We start from the raw sequence: 20,499 nt of genomic DNA on the forward strand, positions 1-20,499 counted from the left end.
CGAGGCGGCGGTTCTGGAGGCGGTGCAGCCGGCGGGCGGGCAGCGAGGGGCGGCCGGGGCTCTGCAGCGGAGAGCCGCGGTCCGGAGGAGCAGCATGCCCGCGGGAGAGATGAACGATAACCGCAGGGTGTCTTTCTGTTAGAGGACGTCACAACACTCCGCTTCTGTCCTCGCGTTGGATGTTTACAAGCGAAGACAAGTCACCCGGATGTGTTTGAGTGGCAGCGACGTCGTCATGTTTTACGTGCTGCCCCCTGGTGGACAACATTATACAACGCTGAAAAGATTAGTTAAATTAATATAAAATGATAACTTAATGTAGTTTAACAAAACATTTGACCACAGCGATAAAAATGAGAAGAAACAGATTTGTATTAAAAAAATAACTTTAAAAGCATTTCTCTTGTTTTTAAAAGGATCAAAGTCTGTTTATTTAAAACTATTCTGTGCTTTTAGATTATAATAATCAAAATGTCTTCAAGAATATAAAGCTAATCATTAACTTCTAGATAAAATAGATCAACCATTAACCATTGATTTCCTATTTAAATGCAAAAAATTAATCATGCAATAACTGAGTGTAAACTTGTTTTATCCACAGTTGTATTTTTTATAATGAAGCGTACATTTCTTTCAGTCATAATGATGTATAAAATATTGCTTATAACAGAGTGCACTTTTTTATTCAACAGTTGTTCTTCTGTATAGTGTATTATTTTATTTTTTTGCTGTGTATACAGTGTTTTTTTTTTTTTAAATTACTCCTCCAATATCTACTTTTCAGTTAAAGGTTTTGCAAAAACCAAGACACCCAAACCTCGGACTTTCCATTAAACATCATATAACCATACAAAAAAATATATATATATATATTCTGTTTTCTATTTGATAAAAACAAATAAAACCATCTAATCCTCACATCAAAACATGAACAATCTTTGCTGCTCTAACTTTACACCACAGACGTATTCAGGGAGTCTGGGACTCAGAAAATGTGAATTAATGAGACATAAAGAAGGAAAGCAGCCAACATGTGGGCTGTAAACTGTGTGTGTGTTGAGTTAATTGCAAGCAGACAGCAGATTTACTGCTGAGTGGCAACAAGGCTCCTGTTCAGGGAGCTGCATGTAAATCTCAGCGAGATAGAAGACACGCTCATGAATAACAGCTCGAGTTAAAAGGTCAACAGTGTCAAACAGAAGCGTCTTTGGATTCTCAGTCAGTTCGTCCCTGACGGAGCACAAAGCGGCCGATTGAAGACGAGCTGGTAACGAGTCTTTGGCTCATTTTCCTTATGCACTTTTACTTAATTAAGATTTAAATGGACTATTTTTTTGTAACTGTGTCTTTAACACCGTTAAAAGATGAGAGAACCTGCATCCATCACATTAAAGATTGTTAAATCTCATTTAATTTAATACTGGTTTTAGCACGTCTTTTTAACCACGGCCTGTTATTGTTTCTGTCAGTTTGTGGTTCTTTTCAACATGTTTTATTGTTAAAACATTTTTAGTGTATCCACATAGAAAACGATGGATTCTTATATACTGTAAACAAATAAATTCAAAAACTAACCTAAAGCCATAATATAGCATGTCGTCCAAAAAGTGCTAGAGTATGATTTTTTTTAAATTTTAAGTCATGACAAAGGGGGACTTGAACACCAAACCTTTTGGCTGATAGACTAACCACGGCACCACCAATCCTCCCACTCAAAGGTGACCAAAATTGCTAGATGTCATAAGGTGAGTCCCTCTAAGTGGAAGCCACACAGGTATTCATACTAACACCAAATCAAAGGTCAAATACCACAACAACAAAAAACACTAATACAAAAAGTACGTTTTAAATCTTCTACCTCAAACTTTATTCCCCAAAATCGCATATTAATTCTGATTATGGTCCGTTTGTTCTGTCTAGAGCTCGATAGAGGATCATGTTCAAAGGACAATAGAGTCCGTCAGTGACGGCCGATTGAAGACGAGCTGGACTCGAACCCGCGACGCTGCAGCTGCTCCGCTCACCTGCCTGGTTCCTCCTCTCTCCTTCCGCCTCCTCCTCCCTCCTCCTCCTCTAGGGTGGAGTTGTTTCTACCTGGACGCCGACGACGAGCAGCAGAGCGGTTAAAGGACCCAGTAATGACGTTATAATCGTGTTTCCAGCAGCTTCCATCGACCTCTCAGTAAGTCGGTGTTTGATTTACGTTGTTTTCGCTCATCTGAGAACAATCAGCCGAACTGAAGCGTCGTGTTGTTGGTTTTAGTCTCTGCTCCTCCAGCTGCTCGACGGGAAGTTCAGACATTTCATTACAACACGTTTATTCTTGGCTCACGTAGTCAGCTTTCTTTTTTCTTTTTTAATCATAAAACGCTCTTTGGAGAGAATAAAGTAGTTTAAGTTACTTCACGTTTTTGTGGCGTTCTGACGTAAAATGCGTCACGGGTCCAAGTCCGTGCGTCAACGGTCAACACGTAATAAAAGAAGAAGAATTATATCCGTAAAAGACATTTACATCGTATTAAACATGTCGTTTCTTCTTTTAGTAACTGGGACCGTTTTTTATTTTATGTCGTTCAAAGGTCGTTTCTGTGTTATTTTCGGTCAGCAGGTATGAGCCAACCGCCCCGTTCAAACCGGGGACACCGGGACAGGAACGGAGAGCACCGGGACAGGAACGGAGACCACCGGGACAGGAACGGAGACCACCGGGACAGGAATGGAGAGCACCGGGACAGGAATGGAGAGCACCGGGACAGGAACGGAGAGCACCGGGACAGGAACGGAGAGCACCGGGACAGGAACGGAGAGCACCGGCAGCCACACGATGACCGGTATTCAGACAGGTGCGTTCAATTTACTGCAGCAACTATTAGTCAATTAATTGACTATTAAATAGGCAAAAACATAATTAATTGAACATTTAATCGTTTGGAGTAATTTTTAATGAAAAAAAAAAAATAATTCTGATAAATTATTATTTTTTAAATCTTTTTTTGTCTCTTAATCCTTTAATGACGCTTCAGATTATTTTAATAATGATCTTATCGTGATTTTGTTTTATTATAATTTATGTACTTTTACTTAATTAAGATCATTCACTATTTTAATTTAATGGAAAAACTTGTCTATGATAAACAAATTCATTCTTTTTGTTTCTGTCATATTGTGCTCGAAATGAAACCAAACAGAAACGAATGAAAGGTAAATGATTCCCAGTTATATATAATATAATAAATATGATATCATGTGTTCCAGGTCGTCCTCTCGGCCTCCGTACTACGCCGACCAGCCTCCCAAACACCCCCGGGGTGAGGCCCCCCGGGGTGAGGCCCCTCGGGTGGAGCACCAGGAGTCCAAATGTACACACATCTGCTCCAGGAGAGGTACGTCGGGATCCCGGAGGAAGTATGTGGATCAGGGGGAGGACTTCGGTTTCGTGACAACCGGACCGACCGGTTTCTCCGACGTTTAGTAACGCCTCCGTCTGCAGAGGGAGGAGCCTGATGACTCCTCACAGGAGCTGGTTTCTAATTCGGGTGTATTTACTTCTCATTTATCAAGAAAAAAACAAGACAAACATTTACTTTGACTTATTTCTCAAAGTGAAGATTTAGCTTTTTTTTCAGTTTTATGTGACTTAAAATGTAAATTTCTTTGACATTCGAACATTAATTTTTAATATTTGAACGACGTTTTAAAAGATTAGACGACTATTCCCTAAAACAGCTGGAAAAATAATCACTGCTGCCACCTAACAAATATAAAAACAAGTTTAAAGAAGTGTTAAAGTGAAGTTAAAGTCTTAACAAAGATTTAAGGACCTTTTAAATTCTGCTGTCAGGTCTCACGTCAAAGAAATCCTCCCAATCGAACCGGACCTGTGATTTAGCTGATTTTTTTTCCCTTTTTAAATTTGTAATACGATGAAATGAATCGTCCCTGCTTGTTTTTATTTGATATGAATCGATACTGACGGTGACGTCCGGCCTCCAGGCATCGTGCTGATCTGCGCCGTGCTCACCAACGCGCTGGTGCTCATCTGCCTGGTGGCGGCTCAGGTGGTGACGTCGGGCCTGTCGTCGGCGGCCGGCAGCTTCAGCATCGACTCCAACTTCAACCTGCAGGGCGTCGAGCTGCAGGAGGCGCGCGACCTGGACATGAAGTACAGCCAGATGAGGGCGCCGGGCGTCTACGGCGGCCTGCCCTTCAGCCTGACCTTCGGCGTGCTCTCGCTGCTGTTCGTGGTCGCCGCCAACAAGCCGGCGCACCTGCTGTCGCGCAAGCTGCTGGTGGGCGCGCTGGCGTTCCAGGCGGCGGGCGCGGCGGCGTACGTGGCGGCCGTCGGCCTCTACCTGCACTTCGTCATCGGGGTCAACGCCACGGACGTGTGCCAGCGGCGGGAGAGGATCTACGCCCGCAACGGCTACACCTGGATGAGCTGCGACGTGAGCGGGGCGGACGCCGGCGTCGCCCTGTTCGGGCTCATCACCGCCATCCTGTACGCCGTCGGCGCGGCGCTCACCGTGCAGACCGTGCGGAGGGTGAGGCGCCACCTGCGGGAGAGGAAGAGGCGGGAGGACGACGGGCGGCGGGACCCGGAGCCGCGGGACCGGGAGCCGCCACAGAGGGCGCCGCTGAGGGCCGCCACCACCTCGGTGTGAGGAAGGTGGACGAATACTGCGTTTACCACGAAGGGACATTTTTACTCCGACGCCAACGTGGGATTTTATTTTATTTTTTATTTTTTTCGTTACTTTGTTAAAACATGCAGCTCAGAGACGAACGACCGGACGCCCACTTCACTCTGTGCATCAACAGATGAAAGTTCAAATGATGTCGTCTGATTTGGCTGTGACATATTCCTGCAATATTTTTTTTTGAATGATTGAAAACACTTTAACTGTGAAGAGCCACATCTGGAGTCACACATCTGGAATCACACATCTGGAATCACACGTCTGGAATCACATCTGGAATCACATCTGGAATCACACATCTGGAAGCAGCTTCAAACCTCTCTGAATCAGAGGAAAAGTCAAAGCAGCTCCGTGACTTCGTTCCATGAAAATTATGTCTACGTTTTTTTTTTTGCAGAATCATGTCTGATGATGATGATGATGATGATGATGACGGCTGCCTATAGTTTGACGGACAGCTCAGGGTACCACGTGGCTGCGAGCTAAACTCATCGCCATCGTTCATCATTTACTTTGACTGTTTTTAAATGGTTTAAATTTTAGTTTTATCTCTTTGTCTTCCCGTGTCGCCTCACAGATTTCTTTTTTCATATTAAACGTGATTTAAAAAAAAAAAGTTTTTACTGAGTGTACTGGAATATTTTAAAAACAGAATTTATATCATAATGCAGCATTTTTATCTTCTCAAATTAAACCTACAGTGCGATTTCATTTTAAAAGCCTGTTTTTATTATTATAATTGATAAACCACAGGCCAGCAGGGGGCGACATACGACTCTGTAAAAGAGGTCCCGTCCTGCTGTTGGTGTCCCTCTGTCCCCTCCAGGGGGCTTCCTGCCAACTCTGACATCACTGCTGTCACACAATAGACCACACACACACATACACAATAGACCACACACACACACACACACCACCACAACACAACTGCTGCACGACAACAACTGCTGCTGCTGCTCGTTGTTGTTGTCGTCGTGCGGTTCTTAAATGTTAAAAACATATTTTTTTTTTAAGATCTTTAAAGTCAGACGAAACAAACTTTATGCAATTTAGGTGAAAAAATTCATTTAATACAAAACCGAAGTCAGTGAGCTTTGTTTTACCAGCACATGGTGATTATTATTATTTGTATGGCATTTTGATTTAAATATAATAATAGAGCAATATGCGAGTTTTTAGTGAAAAAGCCTGAATTATTAATTAATCACTTTTCACTCATTTAGAAAATAACTGACAGAAAAAGATCAAGAAAATGATTATTTTCAGCCCTAGATTAAACTCGGTGTATAAAATATCTCAACGAAATCCACTTTAATAATTGTGGTGATGTAACGGTTCAGGTTCTCCACATTGAGTTTCCATAGCAACTGTCTGTTGCTTTTAAATTTGAGGAAATTCATGTGGATTAACTGCTGCCAGTCCTGAAGTCCTCCTGTTTCCTGGAATGGCCCGTGTTTTGTCACAATTACACTTTACTGCCCTCTGCAGGATTTTAAGACGTACTGCATTTTAGTCGGCTGAATTCAAAATTTCTCAATGTTATTAAAGGAGAAAAATAATTAGTGGATTTGCCCCAAAACGAAGTGGCTTCTTCCTCTGGCAGGTTTTTAGGGATTATTAGTTTTTTCGTTTATCTCCACAGTAATTTTCAGAAGCAGATATCTCAACATATAAAACCTCCTCAAGAAGTCAGCACACGCCAGCGGTTCTCTGAAAACTTTTAATTTATTATATAGCAAAAGTAGCTCTGTTGTGCGGGTTTGCTGGGAAGAAGTCAGTAACAACTATTGTGAGAACATTCATCGAAGCCGGTAAATAAACCGCAGCACCGAAAACCCGAGAACCCGGAAACGTCGGCCGTGCGTCGGGGAATAATCGTCTTTTTCTCTCAGAGAACATTAGTGCGCCTCGGTGACTCGGTCACCGGGAAGCTATTAAACTCCTAAGAGTTAGTTAAACAGTCTCACTAACTCCAGCAGCTGGAAGGCCGTCGGCCACAGAGCAGCAGAGCGGCCGAAGTACCGACTGACAGCGAACGCATCTCCGATAAAAAAAGAAAAGAAAAAGCGTCTTCGGATGAAAAGATGTAAAAAAAAATAAAAAATAAAACGACCGCGGGACGATTTCATCGACGTGAAGTGTTATCAAAAATTTGCATTGCGTTTCAGGAAAGTCGGGGAGTCGAGTTTTACAGTAGAAAAATTAAAGTGAGTAACAAAAAGCCGTAATAAAAAGAGAGTGAGGCGGCGGAGCGGCTTCCGGACGCTCTGAGGTTTCAGGTTCTTCTTCTCGGCGGGCGTCAGAGCGGCGTGACGAAGTAGTCGGCGGGTTTCTGGAAGCTGTGAGCCGGCTGGCTGAGAGTCTGCAGCTGCTCCTGCTGCTGGATGATCTGACGCACCTCCTCCTCCAGCTCCGGGGGGATGATGAGCTGGTCGTCGGGGTCCGGCTGGGCCGGCGCGTTGAAGTAGCCGCCCGGCCGCCTGACGGGGGCGTCGGCCGCCTCCTCGATCAGGTCCTGGTTGCGTCCCTGGCAGGCGACGGAGCCGTTGGCCCGGGACCGCCGGCCCAGAGTCCCCGACCGGACCTCCCCGCCGAGGCAGGGGGAGGCGGGGGGGACGGGGGAGGCGGAGGCCGGCGGCGGAGGCTCGTGACGCGGCGTGGCGGCGGCGGCGGGGGGGCTGCTGGTGCTGCTCGGAGCGTGAGCGCAGTCGTGGCGGCGCCGGCAGTGGACGTCGGCCTCCACCTCCACGCGGCTGCCGTTGGAGAAGACGCCGGCGATCGGCTCCTCGTCCTCGCTGTCCAGCCCGTTGTCCGACAGCGCTCCGGAGAACTGCCTGCGGAAGCTTCCTCTCCCGCAGGCGGGCCTCCGAGCGCCGGCCCGCCCCGCGGCGTTGGGCTGGGAGGCCGGCGGCTCGGCGTGCGGCGCCGGCTCCTCCGAGGACGCCGTGGATCCGACCTCGCTGCTCATCTCCGACGTGCTGAACTCGCTGCTCAGCTCGCTCGCCGTCCCCGACGACGGCGGCAGCGGGATTCCTCCGTCGTAGGGATGGGCGGCGGCGCCGGCGCCGTGGTGGGGGCCCGGCCCGGGGCTGGGCGGCGGCGGCGGCGGCTCGCAGAAGCAGCAGCAGTCCTCGGTGATGCTGAGCTGCACCACGACGGCGCTCAGGCTGTCGGAGCAGCCGTAGCTCTGCGCCAGCGTCACCAGCTTCTTGGCGGCGGCGAGAGCGTCCGGCACGTTCCTCACCGCCTCCACCGCCTCGCCGGGGGACAGCGTGTCCCACAGTCCCCGGCTGCCCAGGAGGAAGAACTCGTCCTGCGGGGTGAGCGTCACCGTGGAGACGTGGGGGCGGGGCGTCACGGACGGGCAGAGGAAGGAGAAGCCCATGATGCGGGTGGAGTCGGTCACGCCGCTGACTTTGTTGTCCTGCAGACCGGAAGAACACGACGTGATCAATTAATCTGTTGGACTTAAACCAAGTCAACAGACAGGAAATTAATTTAAACAATCAATAATTCTTTGTTATTTAATTTTCAGAAACATCAGCTGCTTCCAGATTCTCAAATGTAAAGTTTTGGAGTTTTTTTTCTGCTGTTTTATATAATTTCAGATTATTATTTTTTTAACTGTAACGTAAAGTTACAAATGTATTTCATAGACGAACCAATTAATGAATCATGTAATTGTTGATTCTATAAAATGTCTGGAAACAGCTCGAATCCAATTAAATCATTTTTTCTACGCGGTTGAAACACGACTCGGCACTTTTCCGTTACCTCGGTGATGACGGCGTTGTGCCGTCGGACCCTCTGGTACTCCGGCTCCTCCTTCACGGTGTGGACGGCGGACAGCTGCACGGCCTTCCCGTCCCGGCACAGCACGGCCTGGCACCGGCCCACGTTGGCGGCCTTCAGCGTGAAGCAGCCGCCGTGCTCGCCGGGCGCCACCGGGTCGTGTCTGATGTGGCAGAGCGCCGCCGAGCCGCCCATCCTCTGACCCGCGGTGCCCAGCTTCCTGCCGGAGGGAAACAACAGGGGCGTTCAGGAGGAGAGTGTGCGCCGGTTGCCGCGGAGACCCCGGGGGCTCGCCGTGCGCCCGTTTACCTCTGCATGGTGAGGAAGGTGTTGGTCATGTAGTCCTCCGTCCGCTGGCCGCGGTGCAGCTCCTCCGCCAGCACGTCTCCCATGGTGCATTGCAGCAGGTACGGCACCTCCACGTTACGGTCGCCGTCGAAAACCCCGTAGAGAGCTTCACGGACGCCGCAGAACCCGTCCAGAGCCAGAGCGGCTACGCACAGCCTGACGGAGGAGGAGGAGGAGGAGAAGAAGGAGAAAGAGGAAGAAGAGGAGGAAGAGGAGGATTTAATCTACGTGTCTGAAACCGGTTTTAAATCCAACGCTTAGAAAAACGTTGTAAAGATTAAATCTGAATATTTGAGTTTTCAGCAGTTTAGGATAAAAAACTAAAATAAACATATTACTTTATTTCAACGGTGTAACGACTGAATCTTTGTTTGTTTGTTTGTAAACTGACTTGTTTTTGACTCCGGAGGCTTCGGTGTATCCGTGACTCCAAACCGCCGGAGCTCTGTGACTCTCGCTGACCGACGGAGCCGACGGACACGGATCAACCCGGAAACATCGGATGTTGCTGCAGAGGAAAAAAAACAACAAAAAAAGATCAGACGGCTTTTTTTATTTATTTTTTTGGAGAAGGTTTTCCCGTGTTGTTGTTGTCCGGGCTGGATGTGCGTACTTCAGGAGCTCCAGGCTCTTGTGGTCCAGGTTGAGTCGAGGGTTTCCTGTGAGGTCGAGCTCCTGCAGCTTCGGAGGAAGCGACTCCGGCAGCGACACCTCGGTCAGCTCGTTGCAGCTCAGATCAACGCACTGAAAAATAAAAACAACTATTTAACACCAAAAAAAAATCACAACTAAGGACATAAAAATACTCATTTCACACAAAATTCAGATTAATGTAAACGATAATGGAAAAATAATTAGAGTCATGTAAACACATTTTTTTTAAATGGTAAAGTTCGGTACACTTTCCTCAACCAACGAGGAAGAAATCACAATAATCCATTTGAGACACACACACACACACACACACACACACACACACACACACACACACACACACACACACACACACACACACACACACACACACACACACACACACACACTTTGGGTTGAGAAGAGATTAGAGAGTCGCTGGGAGATTACTAAAGGATTTTGTGATTTGGCCAAAGAGTGACTGTGTGTGTGTGTTTTTGTGTGTGTGTGTGTGTGTGTGTGTGTTTGTGTGTGTGTGTGTGTGTGTGTGTGTGTGTGTGTGTGTGTGTGTGTGTGTGTGTCTCCAGATAAACGCTGACTCACCTTGATCTCGGGCAGCTGCAGCACCTCTGGCAGCGCCGTGATACAGTTGGAGTGAGCCGACAGCGTGTGCAGCCGCTGGCAGTTCAGAACGGTGGTCGGAACCGATCGCAGCCGGTTACCGCTCAGGTCCAACTCCTCCAGCTGGTCCAGACGGGCCAGTTTACTGCAGGAGGAGGAGATTCAGCTTTACCTTTTCTTGTGAACATGATATCTCAGGAACACCTGGAGGGACCTTCTTCAAATTTGGCACAAACGTTCACTCGGACTCAAGGATGAAGCGATTATATTTTGGGGGTCAAAGGTCAAGGAGCAGAAGGGGAGACTGACTATATGCGAGTATGGACAAATATTCACACACAATACAACTGCTCCTCTGTGATTCCAGTTGAAACCGACACTTTCCTGTCTTTGAACTCATTTAAATCAGAAGTCTGATGCTCTGTTGTAAAAGGGGAGGCGATGAACAGCAGGACGTGTCTCAGCGGCGTCTCACCTGGCTGTGAAGGTCTGCAGCTGGTTGTAGGCGAGGTGAAGCACCTTCAGGCGCCCGTGTCCCGTCAGCAGCGGGATGCAGCGGTCCGTCAGCCCGTTGTTGGTGACGTAGAGCTCCTCCAGGCCGCTGACGGCGTCCTCCGACGGGCTGGCCGCCGGCAGGTTCTCCAGCTTGTTGGCCGACACGTTCAGGTAGCGTAAGCTGTTGGCGGGGAGTCACCAGCAGAGGGCGCAAGCTTAGTACTTAATGGTGGGAAAGATGTCAAGACAGAAGAAAAAGCACGGCGTCATGTGTGCACCTCTGAGCTTTGATGAAGAGGTTGTGCGGGAGCTCCTGCAGGTGGTTGTGTTGGAGGTCCAGGACTTCCAGCTGCGACCTCTCCAGCCGCTCGGCCAGCCGGGACACGTCGTTCCAGCCCGCCAGCAGCTTCCTCAGGCTCCCGCTGGACAGCAGCCTGCCACGAAAACAAACACTGTGAACTCCGCTTCACCCCGACGGGGCCGCCGAGGACCCGGACGCCCCTCGGCTTCAACGCCGAGGTTCAGTAAATTTGACCTCGTGCTGGATTTTAAAATCACGGACGACCGGAGAGAGAAAAAGTTCTTAACCTCGAGATTTGTAGAGCACAATTCAACAAAGTGCTTCACGTAAAACCATTAAAAGCATCAAAACATCAGGCAAAAGAAAAAGGATGTTTAAAAACAATTAAAAACGGTGATTAAAACATTAAGAAAGTAAAAAAACAAAAATAAGATGAAAGTTACGGTGCAGTTTAAGACATCCTCAAATCTGGTTCGCGGTAATTTAATTACATTTCGTGCTTCATGCAGCCTGCAGCTGGACACACACACACACACACACACACACACACACACACACACACACACACACACACACACACACACACACACACACACACACACACACACACACTTTTCATCAGGCATGTGCGCTGACCACGTTTTTTTGTAAATTACAGGGAACCCCTGAACGCCTCACATGCAGGTGTGTGTGAAACTTTAGAGTTTGAATAGAGTCAAATAAATTGTGTGTGTGTGTGTGTGTGTGTGTTGCTCACCGTAGCGGCAGCTCGGTGACACAGTTGTGGTTGATGTCCAGCTCCTCCAGCCGGCTGCTCTCCAACACCCAGTCGGGGACGCCGGCCAGTTTGTTCCTTTGAGACAACGAACAAACAGAGAGTCAGCTCGGAGCGCTCCGTTCTCCTACGCCGTAACTAGGACAGCGAAGTGATCATACCAGGACAGATCCAGGACGGTGAGACTCTCCGGCGCCGGCTGCACCTCCAGCAGCTTCAGCTCGTTGTGGGCGGCGTGCAGGCTCTTGAGGGCGTGGCCGGCGACCCGGAGGAGGGACAGAACGTTCCTGTCGCAGCGCAGGAGCTCCAGCTTGAAGAGGGAGCGGACGTCCAGCTCCCGGAGACCGGCGTCCCTCAGGTCCAGCTGGACGATGTGGACCAGCGGCTCCGCCCCCGCCGCCGTCACCCTCTGAAGCCGGTTCAGCCTGGTAGGACAGAAAAAGGAAAAGAGACGTACGGTCTGTCGGTCAGGACGCGGAAATGTGAGCGTGTTAAAGAGGACGTGCAAAAAAAAAAAAAAAGAAGATTGTTTTTATTATCAATTAATGTGATTAAAAAAAAAAAGTAAATGTTCAGTTTAGAATATCTAAAAAACAGTAAAAGATTTTCCTCCTTCTTTCTTTTTTACAAATGAGATCTATAAAAAAAAGGAGCCGAGGTGATAAATCACTTCGCGTAGTTACTCGAGTTGTTTACCTCCTCTGTGTCTGTTTACTCTCTCGTCGTCTAATTATTCCTTGATATTTGTATGTTATGTTGTTTTCTTTGTCTGTGAAGTGTGTCGGGACCATTGAAAGACAGAAAAAAGTCTAAACTGGTCCACTGGAAGCAAAAAAAGAAGAAAAAAAAGAAAGCGTGCAGAGAATCTTCCTCCTGCAGCATCTCGGGGGGGAAAAGTTGCTTCGATAAAAATATCTGAAAAGACGATTCTCACCTGAGATCGACGTATCGCGCCGGCAGCCACTGCAGGCCGGCGACGTCCAGGACGGAGAGCTGGTTCCCCGCCAGGCAGAGTCTCTCCACGCCTCGCAGCTTCTCCAGGACGGGCGGCACGCAGCTGAAGCAGTTGAAGGACAAGCCCAGGTAGGTGAGGCCCTCCAGGGAGCCCAGCTTCACCGGCAGCCGGGCCAGGAGGTTCCCGTCCAGGAGGAGCGTCTGCAGGCTGCGACGAAGGAGAGGAAGGTCAACGACAGATTTACACATCTTCTCCCGTGATGTAAAAAAAAAAAAAAAAAAAGGATTCAAACCCTTTTATCATCTGACAACTTTGTAAGTTTGGATATATCTCTGTAATATTTTCATATCGTTTTTAGGCCGCAGATGGAAATGAGCTCGTTGCTAAATCTGGTACAAAGATTTTTAAATTTGATTGATTTTTATTTGGTATTGAGAATCGTAAAGTTTTAATAATTTTGGGTGATCTATTGAGATATTAAATGTGCACGTGATGAACTGAGACCAAAAGACACACTGAGGTTGTGGGTTCATGTGTCTTCCTGCTCGAGGCTGTGAACTGAAACTGTTTACAGTTCTTTGTGTGGAAAAATATCTTCGGTTTAAAAGTACTTTATTTATTTTTTTAAAAGGGAGTTTTTATGATTCTTATTAACAACCTTATGACGGAGGATGAAAAGCTTTCAGACGAGTGGAAACGGTGACGGAGCGTTTTGACCCGAGCGTTTCCCCGCGTCAGCATGACTCGGCACTACGACCACTTGCACAAAAAACCCTCTGCAGCGTTCAGGACCAGAAGTCTGGTGCGCAGCCAGAGAGGAAGGATTTCATCCGCAGCGATGCGGCCGCACGAGGAGACGCTCTTCATCATCATCATCATCATCGTCGTCTCACTTACTTGTTCATCGTTCCGACGTCGGCGGGCAGAGACGAGAGGCGGTTCCCGGAGAGGTTGAGCTCGGTGAGAGAGGCGATGTCGCACAGCGCCAGAGGGAACTCACACAGAGCGTTATTGGACAGGCTGAGACTTCTCAGCTTACAGAACCTGAAGAGGAGCAGAGGGAGGAGGGGGGAGGGAGGGAGGAGGAGGACGGGGGGAGACAAAGAGGCACAAACACATTCATCTCTGCTGTAATCAGAAGTTTCCTCCGACAAACACAAAAGACTGCAGAGAAACTTTTGTTTTGGTTACGCAACACGGGAAATCTGTGGAGGAGGAGAGGAGAGGAGAGGAGAGGAGAGGAGAGGAGAGGAGAGGAGAGGAGAGGAGAGGAGAGGAGAGGAGAGGAGAGGAGAGGAGAGGAGAGGAGCGTTCTCAGGTCAAGGAGAGGTTGGGGGGTGAAAAAGAGGTCCAGAACCGGACAAACGTCAAGGAGGGAAGAAACCACATTCCTCCCCAACATGTGTTTATGTCGGAGAACAATGGCGCATGTAGACGAGTTAAGTTTAAACTTCCACGACGTAGAAACCGTCGTCCTTCACCGTCACCTCAAAAACCAGCAGAGTAAATATCGGAGGAGAGAATTTCACAGATATCTTTCAATCATAACTCATGTTTAAATCATAGCTAAAGCTTCTTTTTCTTTTAATACCTCCTCTAACCTTTCAGTGAACTGACTCAGAGCTTTTTAAGACTTTAAGACCTGCTAACTTTGACGGCTCGTCGTCTCGTCCTCCGACGGGAGGCGTTTTTATAAATTTAACCGACTCTGAAGACTCCGGATTTTTTTTCTTTTTTTTTTCGGTCGGATAAATGTCAGCTTTTCTCAAGGGAGCGGAAAGATGAAAGAATAGAAAGAAACACGGGGATGAGATTCCTGAAAGATGTCACGTCAAATCTGTCATCGGCACACACACACACACACACACACACACACACACACACACACACACACACACACACACACACACACACACACACACACACGTCATCTGTAATTTTATAAAGCCGCTTCCTCTTTAGAGCACGAGACAGTAAAAATCCACCGATGGGACGTGTGTGTGTGTGTGTGTGTGTGTGTGTGTGTGTGTGTGTGTGTGTGTGTGTGTGTGTGTGTGTGTGTATGTAGGATGACAGGAGCTCACCTGGTGAGTGCTGGAACGCCTTTGTGCGGGGACAGGAAGTTGTTTTTGAGGTTGAGGTGTGTCAGGTCCTGGCTGTAAAACAGCTGAGCAGGCAGTTCCTCCAGGCTGCAGCAGGACAGGTCGACCGAGTTCACCCTCTGGGAGGCGATCTGAGACGGACATGACAACGATGATTTTAAAACAAACATCGGGATCCATATCGACTTCTTTTTAGAGACTATTTGCATTTAAATGGTGAAATTAAAGCTGTTTTTGTGCCTGAAATCTGAATCTGAAATTCAAATGGCCTGAAGCAGCAGAAACATCAAGTCATAGAGGACAAAATCCACATTTTCTCTTTCTGTAACGAGCTGGAAACTTTAAAGTTTTACTTCAGCGGAAAAGAGTTTAAAAACACAAAAGTACCAGAAACCAACTTGTGATTTAAACCCTCAAAGCAGACGAGGAAAAAGAAGGATTAAGAAAAATAAAACCTGACAAACCAGATTGAAGCTAACGAGTACCTTGGAGGCGGTCCGGTGCCAGCGCAGGTGCTCCGTGTACGAGTCGTAGCTGACGTAGTAGGTCTGACTCTGGGGGCCGGCGGAGCTGAAGGCCAGGCAGTGGCTGTGCCTCCTCACCTCCTCCACCTGCAGCCGGGAGCACCGGTTAGTGTGCTTTTATTTTGAAAAACGCCCGTCCGGCACGAATCCTGTCCTAAAGCCCAAATTTAAAAAAAGAGAACGACCCGTTTTTTTGTTTTTTTTGTATTCGTACCTTTCCTCCGATGAGTGGCAGGATGTGCATCTTGCCGGTGTGGGCGTATTTGACGGAGGAGACGATGAGGCAGGTCCCGCTCAGCGTCACCTGCCGCCTGGACCAGCGGTTCACCGGCAGCGCCAGCTTCCCCTTCCGCACGTTGAACACGCCGGAGAGCTGCACGCGCTCCGAGCCGCCCACGCTGCGGGGCTTACCTGCACGGGTGGTGGTGGGGGGAGGGGGAGGGGGAGGGAAAACAAACACACACGAGAGTGAAACAGAGACGGAGGTGTATTTGTTTTAGCTCGGTTGTGTGGGGATTTTTTTTTTGTGAACCGGTTTTCTCCTCCAGACAGAACAGAGCCGGGTGGTTACGTAAGGGAACGGTAGTTAAATCAGCCGGCGGGCGGCCGGAGAGAGCAGCCGCTCAGGAGTGATGAGCACACACACACACACACACACACACACACACACACACACACACACACACACACACACACACACACACACACACCCAGGAACAAGGCGAGGCACACATGAAGAGTCTGAAATCAGATTAGCTTGTTACGTAACGTCTTACAACCCCTCGATTCTCCCGCTGCCTCGTCCAGAAGACGTTTCACACGTCGCCGAGCGATTTACCGACCGCAGCACAGAGTCCAGTTCAAAATCAGTTTTAAGTTTCCTTTGTGTTATTTAAAAAAAAACAAAAAAAAAAAACGTTTTTTTTAATTTTACAGAAAATCAGGTTTTGTATTTCTCAAAGTAAAAAAAAGTCATCAAAACTCAAACACAAACCTTTTCAGCAAACTGACATTCAGACTTTTGGTGGTTTGTTGAATCTGACTTTACTGATTTTTAACCAGAATCTACAATAAAAATCTGGATTTTCTCTCGGAAGTCAGGAAAAGACGAAAAGGATTTAAAAAGCTACACGATTTCCTGAATATAATATTAATTACAATATTCGTATGGTGTCTGACTAGAATTTACATGAATCACGCAGTCTGCTGATAAATCAATTCATCAGTTTTTCTATAAAATGTCAAAAAAATATTTACTTAAAAGATTAAATGTTTGTTTTGCTTCTTACTTTTGTAACCGACCAAGAAAAGCAGTAAAAAGTCGCCCGGTCGAAAGTGGAAACACTAAATATTTGGCATTTTTTAAATTCAATCTGTTTCTGGCCAAACTTGTTTTTGTTGTTTTTAAAACATTTTGAGACACACACACACACACACACACACACACACACACACACACACTGTGTTTTACACTAAACAATAAGGTGGAATGTGTGTTGTGTGCATCCACCCTTCCCTGGGTGGTGTTAACACACACACACATACATACATGCCCTTTCCTTCCATGTATTTCTGTGAATGGGGAACATCCTGTCTCTCATCAGGCAGCCGGCGGGGGTGGAGGGGGGGAGAGGAGGGACCACGCCCTGCACGCGCTACAACTGTCCCTGAATGCATCACACATCTCATCCAATGGCTCTCAGCAGCAGCTTTTGAAACTTTTGTTGTCCGCAAGTATGGGACGAGCTTCGACCTTGCGGAGGAACGCAGCGACCTCTGGGCTGCTGCTGCGGTTTCAGGCTGCAGAGGAGCTGCTGCAGCTGCAGCTGCTGCGACCGTCTCAGAGAGATCCCAAACACTGAGGAGGTGAAATCTGAGTTCTCCACGAAGGTCACTGTTCTCTTACTGTCAGCACACACACACACACACACACACACACACACACACACACACACACACACACACACACACACACACACACACACACACACACACAACTCTCACTGCTGGTTTCACAGCTGGATGTGTGTCTGCAAGTATCTGGAAGGGGCCCTTCCTGCTTTCGGGAGAGGGGGGGTGAATAACTCTTACTTCATGCTTTGTTCTTTCTTTCTCTGTATGTGTGGGGAGGGGGGGGAAGAGGGAGGGATGGGGGGGAGGGGGTTGTCCTTCTCCAGGTTGGTAATAAGTTGTGTTACGGTCTATTTATTGTTGTTTCAGGACTTTAAACACTTTAAATGGGTTCATTATCTCCCACTAACGGTGCACAAAAATAAAGAAAAACAAGGTCAAAAAAACAACATCCAGTGGTGTTAATCCTGGAAGAGATCATGGCTGTTTTTTCCCTCCCCTACTTGTCAGCAAAACAGGATCATTATCACTAACAACAACAACAACAAAAACCCGAGTGGAACAAGAACAGCATCTATGATGCCTCTGGATTTTTTTTGGCTGTGCTGAAAAGAGCACACCTGTTACCTCCAGATGTGTCTCCCCACACACACACACACACACACACACACACACACACACACACACACACAGAGTGGGTTTACAGGCAACAACACGGGCCATTGTGCCGGCGGGAACAATTGAAAACTGGTTTTGACAGCCCGACCGACCGAAACAATGACGGGAGCTCGCGGTACTCTGAGAACAATGATGGAGCGAAATATCTGAATAAAACCCTGGGATCCATTTTTAACATAAAAACACAAACGAAAACATAAGTACAAGTTTGTTTGTTTTTCTGACCGAATATCGAATTTGAACTTTTCTCCACGAAAACACTCACCAAAGTAGAAGCGTATCAGGCAGCCAATTTCTGGGTTCATGCCCTCCTCCTGCAGCCTCCACGCGTCCTGGAAGCCCAGATTGGCGAGGTACTCGTTGAGGATCTGCAGAGGCCTCTCGTCGTCCCCGAGGCGCCGCACGGCTCCGCCGTGCAGCTGGATGAAGAGGGCCGGGGTCGGGCTGGCGTTGACGGGCGGCTCGGGCCATCCTCCGCCGCCCCCGGGGTCCTCCGGGTCAGCCGGGACGGACGCTTGGCTGGTCAGCGGGCGAGTCTGAGAGCTGCTGGACACTTTGGAGGGAGGGTCGGTTAATGCGGGGGTCTCTGCGTTGTCGACGGCGCCGTCGTCCGGCGTCGCCGCCCGGTTGGAGGCGTCTGCGGCGGAGCTGCCGGTCGAATGCGTCGGGGAGGAGGTGAGCTCCACTTCGTCGGAGGAGCTCTCGAACCCGGGTCCCTCCGTGGCGCTGTCACAGTCCGGGCTCAGCACGGAGGAGTCGGTGCCCAACCCCGGCCCGTCGCTGAGGGAGTCCCGGTGCTCGGTGCTCCTGGGTCCACCCGGGCTGAAGTCCTCGCAGGTGCTGCTCTCCAGATCCGAACCCGAGTAGACTCCGTAGCAGTCGGCCACACTCAGGCTCAGGTCCACGCCGATGTCGCTCAGGTAGACCTCGGAGGAAGAGTTGCTGGCAGGCTGATCATCGTGCAGCGAGTCGGGAGGTAATTTAGCGTCCGTGAAACTCAGTTTTGTGTCTCCATCTTCTTCTGCTTTCAGAGTTTTGACCTCCACACTTTGAATGTCATCAGCATATCCGTTCCTGTCTTTACACGCATCATTCAGGTCGACCAGAGCAGCAGGTTTGCAGTTGATTTTCACCACAGCTCCGGCTTTGCAGCCCTCCAGTTTACCGGCGACCTCTTTAGCGGTGGTGTCCGCGGTACACAGCACCGGCCGCGGGTAGGAGGGCGTCAGCCAGTCGTGGACGTGAACGCAGCCGCGCCTCGGGTCCGATCTCACCCACGTTTTATCGGAGGCCTGGAGCTGCTTCGACTGCTTCTGCCGGAGGAAGGTCTTCCTGTCCAGGCTGAGTGTGCTCAGGGGAGAGGCGGTGGGAGCGGGGCTGGCCGCCTCGGAGGCGGACGCGCCGGGCGAGCCTGCGGTCGGCGGAGCCCCCAGAGACAGGTTCCTCTTGTGTCGGTGCCGCCTCCGGCTCAGCAGAGAGTTCACCGAGGCGCTGCTGTTCACCGATGTCAGGCTGTAAATGTTGGCTGTTTTCCCGGCGGGCGAGTTCATATTCTTGGCCGCCCCGCCGATCGCGTTGGCGACCTGGTTCTGGTAGATCCCGTTCCGGATCGCGATCTGGAGAAGGGAGGTGGCGGCCGGTCCCTTCCCGAACAGCTTCGCCTCCGCGCCGTCATCCTCCCCGATAGAGGGTCTCTTTCCGCTCGGTTTCGCGGCGCTGCCGTCACCGACAAAGTCCGGTATCCCGTGCGGTGTCGGAGGAACCGAGAGCTCCCCGCACCCGTTTTCTTTCGCCCTTTCCATCCCGTTAGCTCGCCGGTTGGTTAGCACGAACCGCGTTAGCTCCGCAGCCGTTAGCTCCGCGTTAGCTTAGCATGCTACGGCGCTGCGCAGTTCGTCCGAAGAGTCGTCGTCCCCGCCGACATCACCCCATTTCACCGGACGGCCCGGGAAGCTCTCTTCGCGGGAGCTCACCGGCTCGGTCGACGCGAGAGGGGGGGAAAAAAGAAAAAAGAAAAAAAAAAAAACAACCCAACCCGCCTTTTCCTTAGCTGGTCGCCATGGAAGCTAAACGCGGAGGAAAGGCGCGACTCTCTGCGTCTGTACAGCCCGAAGAAGAGTGTCGGTCAGCGGCAGCACGGCGGACAGGGCGGGGCCTCATTGGATATCAATTATGACGCGTTCACGTGCCTTCACAAGGCTCGGAATTGTTTTCATAAACCGGCAAACGAATGCGCCCCCTGAACGTTACGTAAAGTAACCGGGAAAGTACCGAATCGTTTCCCCCAGTGTCTGTTTCATAAGAAGAGATGAGGGGGAAAGCTCTGTTACATCTTCAAACGTCAACAACGAGGCTGATTTGAATATTATTAATCTGTGAAGTCAGTTTTATGGAACAAAAACAAAAACAAAAATGTTTGTACATCTCCAATTATTAGTGTTTGCTGTTTGTTTGTTTTAGACGACTGTGTTGATAAATTCAATATATTCGGGATTTGGACTGTTTATTATCAGTTTGATCTCTTTTTTTAGTTTGGTGGGCAGTGTTGTGATCTATCTTCATATTATTTAAAGAATAAAAGACAGATAAGATAACATCGATTTAACGACCCTTCGCCCACAGAAGCACGTGGATTCCACGAGTTTAAATGAGCCATGAAGGCAACACAGACTGCAGTTACAGCACTTCAGTTATCTGTCTCATAAAGTTACGTTTCCACACTAGAAA

The 20,499-nt window shown here is 48.9% G+C and overlaps 3 protein-coding genes across 5 annotated transcripts in view; 1 reads left to right on the forward strand and 2 right to left on the reverse strand.

Moving 5' to 3' along the window:
• Positions 1-98, reverse strand: part of cunh8orf82 (chromosome unknown C8orf82 homolog) — a 1,968-nt gene extending 1,870 nt beyond the window's left edge. For both annotated transcript variants that reach the window (XM_069716856.1, XM_069716855.1), the window contains exon 1: positions 1-98. This exon is cut by the window's left edge and continues 69 nt beyond it. In XM_069716856.1, coding sequence (XP_069572957.1) covers positions 1-96 — 96 coding nt within the window. In that variant the 5' untranslated portion in view covers positions 97-98.
• Positions 99-1,987: 1,889 nt separating this feature from the next.
• LOC138631717 (MARVEL domain-containing protein 3) lies at positions 1,988-5,384 on the forward strand. 2 transcript variants are annotated; one of them, XM_069716854.1, is made up of 4 exons: positions 1,988-2,182; positions 2,606-2,843; positions 3,256-3,383; positions 3,994-5,384. In XM_069716854.1, the coding sequence occupies exons 2-4, from the start codon at positions 2,611-2,613 to the stop codon at positions 4,659-4,661; spliced, it is 1,029 nt and encodes a 342-aa protein (XP_069572955.1). In that variant the 5' UTR covers positions 1,988-2,182; positions 2,606-2,610; the 3' UTR covers positions 4,662-5,384. The 2 variants fall into 2 exon arrangements, with proteins under 2 accessions (XP_069572955.1, XP_069572954.1); XM_069716853.1 differs by having other exon boundaries at positions 2,609-2,843.
• A 361-nt stretch (positions 5,385-5,745) lies between these two features.
• Positions 5,746-19,892, reverse strand: LOC138631712 (PH domain leucine-rich repeat-containing protein phosphatase 1-like). The gene is made up of 16 exons (XM_069716847.1): positions 18,038-19,892; positions 15,458-15,654; positions 15,205-15,330; positions 14,702-14,850; positions 13,515-13,661; positions 12,597-12,824; positions 11,824-12,087; positions 11,645-11,740; positions 10,865-11,020; positions 10,567-10,767; positions 10,074-10,236; positions 9,451-9,581; positions 9,229-9,345; positions 8,799-8,993; positions 8,472-8,709; positions 5,746-8,121 (listed from the first exon to the last, which is right to left on the reverse strand). The coding sequence occupies exons 1-16, from the start codon at positions 19,572-19,574 to the stop codon at positions 6,997-6,999; spliced, it is 5,070 nt and encodes a 1,689-aa protein (XP_069572948.1). The 5' UTR covers positions 19,575-19,892; the 3' UTR covers positions 5,746-6,996.
• Positions 19,893-20,499: the final 607 nt, after the last annotated feature.

The sequence above is a fragment of the Brachyistius frenatus genome, unplaced genomic scaffold, assembly GCF_029030835.1.
Source record: "Brachyistius frenatus isolate BFR_SWC_R1_liver_20210118 unplaced genomic scaffold, ASM2903083v1 Contig_163, whole genome shotgun sequence".
Lineage (NCBI taxonomy): Eukaryota > Metazoa > Chordata > Actinopteri > Embiotocidae > Brachyistius > Brachyistius frenatus.

What these genes read in the sequence shown, in the direction of transcription:
- LOC138631717 (XM_069716854.1), top strand. Translation starts at nt 2,611, where the DNA reads ATGAGCCAACCGCCCCGTTCAAACCGGGGACACCGGGACAGGAACGGA. An exon ending in GATGACCGGTATTCAGACAG is followed by an intron (nt 2,844 to 3,255) that starts GTGCGTTCAATT and finishes CATGTGTTCCAG; the next exon opens with GTCGTCCTCTCGGCCTCCGT. An exon ending in ACACATCTGCTCCAGGAGAG is followed by an intron (nt 3,384 to 3,993) that starts GTACGTCGGGAT and finishes TCCGGCCTCCAG; the next exon opens with GCATCGTGCTGATCTGCGCC.
- LOC138631712 (XM_069716847.1), bottom strand. Translation starts at nt 19,574, where the DNA reads ATGGAAAGGGCGAAAGAAAACGGGTGCGGGGAGCTCTCGGTTCCTCCG. An exon ending in GGCGTTCCAGCACTCACCAG is followed by an intron (nt 13,662 to 14,701) that starts GTGAGCTCCTGT and finishes GCTCCTCTTCAG; the next exon opens with GTTCTGTAAGCTGAGAAGTC. An exon ending in GACGTCGGAACGATGAACAA is followed by an intron (nt 12,825 to 13,514) that starts GTAAGTGAGACG and finishes CCTTCGTCGCAG; the next exon opens with CCTGCAGACGCTCCTCCTGG.